At 41.5% G+C, this 12767-nt stretch overlaps 1 protein-coding gene across 1 annotated transcript in view; it reads left to right on the forward strand.

Moving 5' to 3' along the window:
* Positions 1-297: 297 nt before the first annotated feature.
* The window catches only part of LOC144524760 (connector enhancer of kinase suppressor of ras 2), a 69916-nt gene continuing 57446 nt past the window's right edge, over positions 298-12767 (forward strand). The window contains exon 1 of the mRNA XM_078261223.1: positions 298-397. Coding sequence (XP_078117349.1) covers positions 334-397 — 64 coding nt within the window. The 5' untranslated portion in view covers positions 298-333. The remainder of the gene's footprint in view (positions 398-12767) is intronic.

Below are 12767 nucleotides of genomic sequence, written 5' to 3' on the forward strand. Positions count from 1 at the left end.
CCACCGAATCCACTTCTCACAGCGCGCGGGCTGCTGGCGGGAAGGCACGAGGAAGAGAGATAGAGAGAGTGAGGGAACGAGAAGGAGGGAGGGAGGGAAAGGAGAGAGCGTGTGTGTGTGTGCGTGTCTCCGTGTGTGCGCGTGGATTGCACCACCGCATCCCGTTCACCGTTTCTGCAGGCGGCCATGCTCTGATGGAGAGAATAAAACTGACAAAGCTTTCTTTTCCCTCAGATGTATCCACCGCCGTGTCATTCCAGATGTGACTGACAAGTCGTTTTATGTCGCCCGCATTGAGTCCTGTGCTGTTCATCTCGGAGAGACTGTGACACCATGGCTTTGGTTATGGAGCCTATAAGTAAATGGACACCAAAGCAAGTGCTGGACTGGATGAAAGGTAAATGTGGATTGCATCAGGCTAGTGATGTTCATACTGCTTGTGGGTAGAATGATGATGATAATGATGATGAGGATGAGGATGGTGGTGGTGAGCAGCAGCGGAGGAGGGCCACACTATGTGCATGTGTGTTCTCCTTAGCCAAACCTGCAGGCTGACGTGTGATTTTAGCAGCTGGAACTGTAGTGTGAGACTGATTAAAGTCACTAAAGTAGAGGGAATGCGTTTGAGCCAGGGCAGTGAAATGGATGTCCCCAAGAAGCAGGGAGTGGAGGCTCAGCAATCTGTCATCTCGCTTGCTTGAGAGCGCACCCCTCGCAAGCCAAGCCTATAGGCTGCTGCTGCTGCTGCTGACTCCATCAGTAGCAGCAGCAGCAGCAGAGCTCCCATCAATGAATGTGGGAGATATGTCATCTGCTCTTTCACTCACTGCCACACATGCTCTAGGCCCAGATTCTAACTCGTTCTATGTGTGTGTCTACGTGCGTGTGTGCCGTGCGTGTTTGATTAATGTAGTTAGCTGCATGCAGCCCCCCCCTCCCCACCACTACCTAAAAGCCAGCCGTACAGTCCGTTTCAGCACCGTGGACAGCGCAATGCCGCCTGCCATATAAGGCAAACGCACCGATCACACTGGCTTTCTTTTTCTGTTGCTCGCTTTGCTGGCGCGAGATATGTCCCTTCAAACAGACACTATGGATGAGTGATCACTTATGCGTGTGTGTGTGTGTGTGTGTGTGTGTGTGTGTGTGTGTGTGTGTGTGTGTGTGGGTGGTAGGAGCTGTTCTCACACACTCTGGTCAGACACAGAGCTGTGAGAGAAACTGTGGTAGGCCTAATGACAGACAATGAAAATGGGGAGGGAGGGTGTCCGCAATCCCTTACTTAAGAGAATGACTTAATCACTTCTGTGTGATGACTCAAACCTAAATGTAATGCTTCTTGGCACTTGTGATTGTGTTATTGCATTAATAACACATACAAAGTGAGCACTTTTAGTATCTAATCTATGAGTTTCCTCCATGTGATTTTGAGACTGATATAGTTCCTTAGCATTATGGTAAAGCACTGATGTCTGAGATTAGAAGTCAAGGTGGTTGTGAGACCCTCAGGGGACATGGCGAGGGAGTATTTGGGATGCGTTACGTTGAGTGATTACGATAATGTTCCTGGTTTTATAATTGCTCTCCTCAGCCACAGTGAGCAGCCAGTGGAGTTCCTCTGATCCGTGGAGTGTTTACTTGGGGAATTGAAATTTGATTGAAGATTAGATCAGTAACAGGCCAAATGTGGTTAGACTTTTGCAACATAGACAACACACTAAAAATTAGGGTTTTGGTATAGTTCTTTTCATGCTACACACAGTGTAACGGACTTACGGACATGTTTGTGCTCAGGATATCGAAAAGTAAGTTAGTAGTGATCACTTATTGCCAAATGTGGAGCACATTACACTTTCCTATGTTTTAAAACATGCCGCTAGTTTAGGGCCAGTAAGTTAAGTTATGAGTGAGTCAGTCCCAAAAAACCATGTGCTAAAATTAAATCCTGCATGTGGCAGTGATTTGCATTCCACCCACGGCAAAGCAATGCTTCCCCTTCCTCTTACAGGCTCCAGAAATGCTAGCTTTGAGCAATAACAAAAGTTGTATATGAAGACTGCATATGAAAACATAACAATTGGATACAAACATTGTAAGAGATGCTGGGTTTTGTCTGCCGATAAGGACATTTATATCAGTTATTTCAAGTGTCATTTTCCTCAGTCTCAAATTGTGATCACTAGGAAATCACCACAACAGGAAGTGAAAGTTTCTATATCATTTAAAGCTGGGAATGGACAGTGGAAAGACAGCACATGGAGATGTTAGTGAGTGACATGGTATCAACCTACCAGCTTGAATCTGGAGAAGAAAAAAATAAATCCTATTACATTATTTGCCACCCATGCTATTATTTGCAGAATTCAGGTAATCTATTGCACTCAAACAACCTTCTAGGTTTGTGATCAGTAAAGTATAGACAAAGAAAAATGTACACGATTGCACCAATAGTCTTGAGGGTAAATTGTTTCATCTTCGTTACTGCTCCACTCTTGGTCTCCTCGTATGTGTTCTTTGAAAAGAGTCTCCTGGCCTCTTCCACATGAAGAGTTGGGGCTCTCAGAGATTCCTTTTCATAGATGTTCGCCATAATCTCCCAGTGTTGTCCCTGTTCTTATGAAGCCTCCTCTTTTTTCCTGCGGGGCTTCAACATAGACCCTCAGTGGCAGGCTTATGCTCAGATCTTATTTTCTTATGAATAAAGTAAAAGGCAAAAGGCTAGTATTAATCTGTACGCTTACAGGGGCTTCACTGCTGCCTCTTTTTCTGGAAGCTTTTCATCTCTCTCACGCTGATCTGAGGAGTAGTCTGGTGCCATTTTTAGGGAGCAGTGAGATTGAGACCTTCTTTAAGAAGTACTGTAGTGATTTCTCTTGCTTACCATAAGAGAGAGAAGTTGTATTCGTGTTTAAATGTACACAGATATAAGACACAAAGGTGCTGATAGCAAACATTTGTCCTCACCTACAACTTTTAGACAAATGGCTATTTATATTATTTCTCTTTGGAACGTTGGCCATAATTGTAATTAGTTTCTTAGTTTCTATACTCATTTTTATCATTATTATTGTGTTGGGGGACATTGATTGCCTCCACCCAAACCAGGGATAAAAGCCTCATAATTCCTCAAAATATCATCAATAATATATACAGAAATTGAAATTATTTCGAAGTTTTACTCACCTAAAAGGAAAAGAATTGCTTTGTTGAATATATTGCTTTATTATTAGAAATCTTGCCTAAAACTTAAAATATTGCTGATCACAAATGACAGATATGGTTGATTAGGCACAATGAGTTTGTAAGATATTTCCAACAACACCAACATTTCATTATATATATGATCTATAATCATTTGTGTAATATAACCTATTTGTTAGATTCAGTGGCGGGATATGCATAAGCACATAATTGACATGTTTTGTCCATTTTGGTCAGTGTTAGGAGTATTAATTCAGATCTATAAATGAAGTAAAAGTATCAATACCCAGTGTAAAAACACTCAATTACAGGTATGGTTTATTATTACTGATGCATTAATGGGTCAGTAGCTTTAGCTGGTTGATGCCATGTTATGTACTGCTGGGTAATTAAGTATATTATATTTAATAAGATAATTAGGCCTACATGTTTTTCTTTGTAAAGAATGAGTCTGCAAAGAAACTAGTGACTAAAGCTGTCAAACAAATCTTCCGGTGTAAAAAGTAAAATGTTTTTTCCATGAAATGTTGCGAAGTTGAAGAAGTAAGTAATACATAAATAATAAATAAATAATTATATATATATATATTACAATTAATTATAAGTTAAGTACAGGACCTTAGTTACATTCCAGCAGTGTATTTGTCAGTAAAGCTTTGCTTCACATAGATCGTTCCACCTCTGAAATAGCTACTTTTGTATATTTGGCCGTGTGAGATCATCAACCTGGACAGTATTAGGTTTTACAAGCTATATCCCGGTCTCGTGGACAGCAGCTCCTCTTCCTCATCAGTCCACTCCTGTTTTATGACAGAACATGAGACGGGATACTCTGCAATCCTAACGAGAAAACCTGACACATCTAGCTAAGCAGCGTATATACTTTATCTCTCGCTGCTGTAGAAGGACTGCTCCAGCAGCAGAACACTGGTGAAGCTCACAGAAAGATGACTCATCAGCGTTTGTTTTGATTTGAACACCCACACCGGAGGAGTTTCCTCTATGTGTGTGTGTGTGTGTGTGTGTGTGTGTGTGTGTGTGTGTGCGCGAAGGGTATGTAGCTGCTGGGGTGTGTGCAGACGCAATTGATGTGTAAAGTATGACGCGTTAGGAGCTGTGCTTTAACGTGTTAGGCAGCAAAGAAAAATGGACTTTCTTCTCAGCTCTCGGTGCTGTGTATATCTCATAAGATCACCCTGTGCTTTCAGGCGCACAGTATCAGCAGCCTGCTGATGCATACAGTGACAGGAGAATGAATAAGGCAGCTCACTTTTCCTGCAGTAATCTCTCTTTTCCTCTTTAAGTGCTGATTTATTGGAACAAAACAATCTAAAAATAAAGGTGATGTGTGACATTTCAGTCAGTGCAGGAGACTGAGAATGACTGAGATCATGAGATGTATAAATTTAGATGGATTTAAACGCATACATGTATAGCAGTGGTACAAAAGGGACAGCAGGAAATGCTTTGTACCTCTGTTGAAAGAATCCCCTTGATGTTGTTTGGTCGTTTGAGTGTCCTGGGGTGTCGAGAGCCATGTTTACTACCATTCCATACTGTGTCCCCTGATTTAGTCTCCTGCTGACATGGTAAAGAAGTCTGTGTTGGAAAACACACTTCCCCTGGCTCTGACTGTGTGCTTGTTGTAGTTTCAGCTGCATTAAAGATTAAAGAGCGTGCCTTATTATGAGGAAACACACTCTCTCTCACACACACACACACACACACACACACACACACACACACACAGAGGAAACTCCTCGATTTTCATACACAAAAGAAATGCAGAGATGCATGCTCTGCATATGGATGCATATAGATTCAGGCACTTGAAGGAATGCATGTGCTCACTGAAATATATGGTATGTACAGCATGTATGTATGTATGTATGCACACTGACACACAGGCATAGACACACAACTGTGGAGCAGCAGCTTTAAGTGGGGCATCGGTAGTCATGGAAACCAGATCTGATCGTGTCGGAGTCACAGAACATGTCATAAGATGGGGAACCAGCAACGAACGCAGATGCCCAATCTACATCCTGCAAGCCTCGAACACGTTTAGACACATAGTGAGGCGCATACACATGCCGCACGCACGCACGCACACACACACACACACACACACACACACACACACACACAAAAACACTTCCCCTCCTGTTTTATGGCCCTGAGCAATGAGAGAGCAGGAACACACATTCAGAAATGGGGAGGCGCAAAGCAAAATGAAAGAAAGGCTGAGGAGCCTAAGATAGGGGAGGAAATGAGGGAGTGTGCAAGGGGAAGGGTGGGCATGACGGAGAAAGAGGGGGAGAGCACAGAAGCGATGTGGTGCGGAGAATGGGAGGATGGAGTCGGCATCATATCAAAGCACCCGCTCTATCCGGGCACTCGGACAGAGGGGCCTGTGTGTGTGTGTGTGTGTGTGTGTGTGTGTGTGTTTGTGTGTGTTTTACTGGGTTGATTTTGCACCTGTTGTTCCAAGGGCTTACCAAGGGTTTTACAACCACATATATTAAAGTAAAGGTTCTCAACCTTGGGGTCAGGACCCCACATGAGATCGCATGATATACAGATACTGGAGATTTCTGGATATGGCAAGTCATTGTGTGATGATTCAAATTTACATGACAACTCAGTTGCTGGGTTTACAAGCTTGCAAATGTTGAGAAAGCCTGACTTAAAAGATTAAACTACATTTTGGCTTTTATCCTTTTATAGTTGCCAGGGTGACGATCTGGAGTTAACAGTTTATTTCATCTTCGCTGTCAACTTTACTGCAAAGCAGGTTTGTCTGTTTAAGCTCAGACCAACAGCTGGGTCTTACACAATGTTTCAGAATCATAAAAAAAACCACGTTGTGGAATCAGCTTTATGGCATCATGGCTCTTGAGTTGTTTTGGTCTTTAAGAGAGTGGTAGCGATTCTGTTCTGACAAATACTGCCACTTTCTTAAAGATAATATACTGTGGCAAACACACTGAATGTTCTTGCACTGGTAGCAATAATATAATAATAATAATAATACAATAATGAGTAGTATTAACGACGACAACTTAGCAATGATGAAAAAAAAAACACAGAAGATTAATTAAAGAACTAGTGTTTCATGCAGATTATTAGTTTACTTGTAATACACTGACCAATCACACTGCTCACAGCCAAAAGAACAATTTCATGCTTAGCGAACAGTTGTTTATTTAGACATCCAGCAGACACAGAGCAACATTAGCATTGATTCTGAGCAGGGGTGTAGTGCTGTCTGAGTGCATTGGAATGACACTTTTTTTTCTCTAAGTGAAGAAATAAAATATTTGCAATTTGCATAATTCGGTTGAAGTTCATATTTTTTTTAAGCGCTTGAAGATCCAATAATCACCAAAGCGCACGTCATGCAAGAGAGAGAATAAAAACAAATGGAATGGTCAAAGTTGTCATATTGACATTTAAGGTGTGTTGATTCATTTACGCCGTCAACTCATACATTGTGTAACGCGCAAGAAAACATTCCACCTTGAAAGTTGCAGGTAGCTGCAGCTGCTGCCCTTGAACGGCACAGTGAATGAAATGATTTTTTTACTAACTAGTAAAGATGAAAACGCTTTCATTTTATAGTTATGTTTGAATTATGTATGTGAACTTCACCGTAGGAACCTTCAAAACAAGCCACAACTTAATCGCATGCGTCATACAGTAGGTGCGCGCCGGTACACCCCTGATTCTGAGGCGTGCTTTACCTCTTTTTTTTAGCTCTGTTTTTCTGAGGAAAATATTTCTTTAGCAGCTGAATGCTACGTTCTTCAACAGCTAGTTTCTAACTTTGTCTGTCAGTTGTTTGGTGCCTTGCAGCTAGCATACAGTGGGCTCATCAGAGCTTTTTGGTGGAACCAGCTGCCTGATGTGCTTGGGAGCGTCGCTGATGAGAGCTGTGAGAGTGAATCAAAACCATAAAACCTAAACTATGAGCTGAAAATGTTCCAGAGAACTGAGGGGAACTTCAGAGTGTCTGTGGGCTCATAACTACAAGCAACCCCTTTTACATTACACACAGTCATTTGATCCCTTGTTGATCAAAAATATTTAGTAGAGCAGCTTTAATGTCAACGTGTGAGCATATTAACTGTGGGTTGTCCTCCGGTATTTGATGGTTTAGGAAAGTGTGCTTCTTTGCCGCTCTACATTTTCAAGCACAGTCAGTGTGTATTTAATCTTCCTCTCTTCTCAAACTTCAGCCGCAAATGCATTGAATTGGGTGGAATAGGGATAGTCAGGGCTTGTTAGGTAAAGCTAAAGTTCATGTTAAGATATTATACGTCTGTAGTCACTTCAGATTCTCGGAGATGGGTTAGAGTCCAGCTCTGTCTCTGACCTCCTTGCAGCTTCCTGGTTGACCCTGTTTTCTGTCATCGCCGTGTTCCTTCAGATTGCCTCTTGACACCTCTCTGCTAGCTGGATTTCGGAGAGTAGGCTGCGGGTGCACTTGAAAGCTTGTGTACCGGGGAGCTAAAATGCCACAGTCTTAAGAATATTCTGTCATGATGTGATGAATATTTCACAGTAGGAATATTTTTAGTTTTCTTCCCACTCAAAGCACTTACTCCAGCTGGAAGCTCACATATGGGGGGGTCTAAGGCGATGGGACAGCAGTCTTTGCTGCCTGCCGTCGCTCTTAGCCCAGGTTCCACTCTGACCCAAACATGATCTCAGAGGAATACACAGGTTTGACTAATTTCACTTGATGTTAATGGCCAAACAGCAAAGTAACTGCTCTTCAGTTCGAGCTGTAAATGCCTTGTAAAGGCCTTCAACAAGCTTTCAGTCAGTGTAAATGTGTGTGTAAATATAGTGTGTATGTGTGCTACTTAGCCTAGCATCAGTGCAGGGACCTGAGGGGCAGCAACTGCTGATCCCTCACTTCTACTCAGAGGCCTCTCTCGCTCTGGTTGCCTGGCAACCCTCACGTTACCGAAGGGGAGGGGTTTATTTAGCTCAGGAAAGAGCGAAAGATCGGAGGGAATTGCATGAAGTGTGGATGAAGCTGTCAACATGAGATGCTTGCTCAAGCCTCAGCACACTGGGATTTACTGATGGTCGGGATCATGGGATTCTTCAGTGTTTCTTACAGAGATATATCGGTTTTGCTAACAAAAATAATATGTGTATACCACATTAGTCTATAGAGAATCAATAAAACTCTTGTGCCTTTGTGGTAAAATTGTAGTTCAACAGCATTTTAAATATGAAGCATAGAATCAAGTTACAGAAACTGAATCCTTTTGATTGATTGATTTTATTTGATAATTAAAAACACTGCAGCTGATGACTTTATAACAAAGCAGTTGGTAAAATCATTGAGGATGAAAAATAATACAGACTTATTGCTTATTTTGAACTCCTTTCCAAATCTAATTGGACAAGTTTGTAGCAATTTGCAACAACAATCAAAGGTAACTTAATTTAAGCGTTGCCCAGACAGATGACATATTTTCTACCTCGCTATATCGCTGCATGTTTTATGTATTGCTTTTCCAAAATTTGGTCAGAGATAGTTCGAGCTTAAAGGGGAACTATGCAGTTTTTTTTAGCTTAATTTACCTTAACTGAACAGCTTTAGAGTCATTGGAATGACTTTTTTTCGGGTTGAATGATGGTCGTCTCGCTCCCCCCTAGCGCCTGTCAGCAGAAAAACCACCCTTGCAACTTTTGGCCGGCGGCCTCAGCGTCAGGAAGTATGGCGTGATATCAGGTCTCGCCATGTAACAGATTGCTTCACGGCACTGCACATATACTCCCATTACAACTAACAAGGTAGAGATGGAGTTCTTCACACTATCGTCATGGCTGAGCCTGCTAAAAAGAAGCAGAAAGCTAGGAAAGCGTTGTCGGAGGAACAGAGAAAGAGGAAACAGCAGACTGACCGAGAGAGGAGTCAGACACGAGTAAACATAGGAGCTGCCAAATATCTACTCTGAAGCTGTAGGGGGGGCTCTGTAGAGAAACCTGCCAGAAAAAAGCCAGAAAACTGCATAGCGCCTCTTTAAAGCTCCTGAAAATTTATTTTTAAGATGACACATTCATATTAAAATAAACAACAATCAAAGTTAAGGTTCAGATTTTTTTCTTGTTATTTATAAAGAGTTTAACACTCCAAAACATCACTGGGACTGTCATCAGACTTTGATTCAAATGTTGCTAAATCCTGATTGGTGGATGGAAGTATGTGACATCACACTTTTCCAAATGAGTTGCGCCCAATTCAAACTTCTGACAAGAGTACAGACGAAAACACGAATATAAAAATCTATAATCTGTTATAACATTGGTAGAAAATTGTGTTTTCATGTGAGATCCCATAACTCACAGTAGGAAACAGCATGAGAACGCTGTTTCTTTTAACCAGACACAGAATGGAGTCGGCGGTCAAAACCCAGAACTTGTGATGGTTTTTTAAAGCTCAAAATAAAAAATAAAAAGGATCTCATTCAACTTAAAAGAGGAGCGTATAAAAGTGAAGAGCATTGAAACGACTCCAATTCACAAACCCAAGTGTCACAGCAGAATTTAAGAGTACTTGCTGCATGTGGTAATCTGATTATCTCTCTCAGACTGTGGGGAAAAAACAGACAGTTGACAACTGACAAATTTGTGTTATCAAGAGCTATTCAAAGTGAGCGATATGGGAGATATGCAGGCACTGCCCTGGCTCAGCAAATACTGTTCAATATTAGGTTCCTGAAATGCAGCAGGAAAGACAATATTTACAGGAAACACATTAGTTGACCTGCCATCACCACATGAGCAGTGCACGCCGAAGTGACTCCACACACTGTGGAAGCTGGTGGAAGCACAATTTCAACTATCTATGGCTAAACTATTATAAAATATCTTATTCCCAAGTCAGGAAAGCTCCCAGGGGAAGCTAGCAGCAGCTTACGACTTGATTACACAGAGAGACACTTCTGACATTACTCATGCAAAATTACTTTTTGTTTATTTCTGCTGCACGCAGGCTAGGAAATGTTTGACTCTTATTACACTACATGGCGTACTTAAGCAGTGATGTCAGCTTTTATAGTTTCTGCAGTTACTGTGAACACAGTAAACAGTCAGATGTGAGAAGACACCTGGCAGGCAGAAAAAGGTATTTGTTGTTGCTTTGTGCAGTCACAACCGCTGCAGATCTTAATCACATCTACGTCATTTGAATATAATGAACCGGCTTGCGAGGTGTAGTGCTGACGAACCTGACCCCTATGCGTTAGTTACTTTGTGCATGTGTGTGTGTTTGTGAACACCATGTGCTATTTCCAGCTGGCATATGAACTCAGCAGATGAACCCAGATCAGCTGTTTGTCCTCGAGGGGAGGCATTCTGACTCATCTGATTGGCTAGCAGCTGTGTGTCACAATGTGTATGCATATGTGTGAATGTAGGCCTGTTTGTATCCATGTGCCGTTTTATGCTTGGGCAAGAACGCGAGTGAAAATTCACATTTTATTTGAAACAACAAATCCCATCATACCTTAAAGCGTAACTCTCGCCAAAATGCAACCTAGGGTCTTTTTGTGAATGTACCCGAGTCAAACTTTCGTTTAAAAGCATATTTAGGACGGAATCGCCACTTTTAAGATTTACTGTATTTTAGTTTTTTGGTCAAATGTCCTTTTGAATGGGAGTGCTAGGGGCGCTTTGATGCTAGCCTCAAAATAGCTATTTTTAAACCACTAAGAAGGCTCGACACAACATGAGACTTTACTCCAAGTATCACCAGGGGCTCTACACCTTAACCACAGCATTGACAACATTGTTTGTGTTCCCAGAGTTTACTATAAAGAAAGGTTTTCAACAACTCACCGTAGCTCTTGTTGTTTCCAGCCGCTACCACCTCGGCAGTCAAAATGAGTCAATATCCAAATGCGGATGAACGGACTCCATATGAGGCTCCTTTTTCAAATACGAGGTCAATATTGTGTTTCACTAACGACAAAACAAGAAATAATCCATGCATTTATATGGAACTAAGCTTTAGGAGCTTTCCATCTTTACTCTCCTCCCTGTTATGTTGCATTGGGGAATCGATTGTTTTTGACTGATAAAATGGCTGCGGCCGGAAACAACAAGACCTACGGTGAGTTGTTGAAAACCTTTCTTTATAGTAAACTCTGGGAACACAAACAATGTTGTCAATGCTGTGGTTAAGGTGTAGAGCCCCTGGTGATACTTGGAGTAAAGTCTCATGTTGTGTCGAGCCTTCTTAGTGGTTTAAAAATAGCTATTTTGAGGCTAGCATCAAAGCGCCCCTAGCACTCCCATTCAAAAGGACATTTGACCGAAAAATCTTAAAAGTGACGCTTCCGTCCTAAATATGCTTTTAAACGGAAGTTTGACTCGGTTACATTCACAAAAAGACCCTAGGTTGCATTTTGGCGAGAGTTCTGGTTTAAATATGAACTGCTGTCAAATCAGCCGAATATCTGTGTGTGTGTGTGTGTGTGTGTGTGTGTGTGTGTGTGTGTGTGTGTGTGTTGTCGAAGTAGGACATAGCTTCAGTAGGGGGCTTTCCCAGAGGAAGCCAAGGTATCAGCCTGGACCTATGTGATTCTTTATTCATCAGCTGTTTATATTATTCATATGCTTTATATACTTCTGTAGCTGGAGAGAGGGGAAAAAGAGAGGGAAAAAGGTGCAACTATTAATGATTCGACACCAGAGAGAGGACTGAAGAGAAGACTAGAATAATAAGTGTGGAAAAAGTTCATCCACTTATTCCACCTGCAGAGAATCTTAAATGTGCAGTGAAGATATTATACTGGCATCATTTTGCAAATATAGTCAAAAATTGCATTTGCATTATGATGACATAAGCCATAACGTGCCACATTGTACGACATGACTACTATTAAATAGCGCTTTCAGAAGCAAAGGCAGGGGCGTAAATGGGGAAGGACAAATGGGAGAGTGGCGGAGGAAATGAGAAGGATGTATTGGTTTGGTTCGGGAGGCTCACATGGACATCTAGATTTCCATTTTTCTCAGTTTTTTTTCTTCTCTCGTGTCTCTTTGATAGTGAAGGTCAGGAGTCACTTATTCAGCTTTCTCGCTGCTCTGCCTCCATGTTTCCATGTTTCCTGCTGCTGGCTAGCTAAAGAAATCTGCACATTCAGTCCACTTCAGTCACTCTGCCAACACTGGTGATGATTTATTACATTACGCTGGACTATTTTCCCACATTTTACAAAGAAAGAATAGAAAAGCAGCTCATTTAAATATAATGCTGGAATGTACAGTAGCAGTGTGCTTACTCTTAGTCAAGAATTGGTCACCAAGAACATTCTTGTAAAAAAAACACGCAGAGCTGAAATGAATTATCATATCTTTTTTTGGTTTGTTTGAATAAAGATGAGAAACTGGAAATGAGAGTAGACAGCAATCTGAAGAGGTTTTTACAGCCCTTTCCAGAGAAAACAGAATAATAAACATATTAACTGTCTACACATTAAAGTCAGATTTGGAAAAATAACATAATTTTCTATATAACTCTTTGTGAAACATGAATGCCA

This window comes from Sander vitreus, chromosome 10 (assembly GCF_031162955.1).
Source record: "Sander vitreus isolate 19-12246 chromosome 10, sanVit1, whole genome shotgun sequence".
NCBI lineage: Eukaryota > Metazoa > Chordata > Actinopteri > Perciformes > Percidae > Sander > Sander vitreus.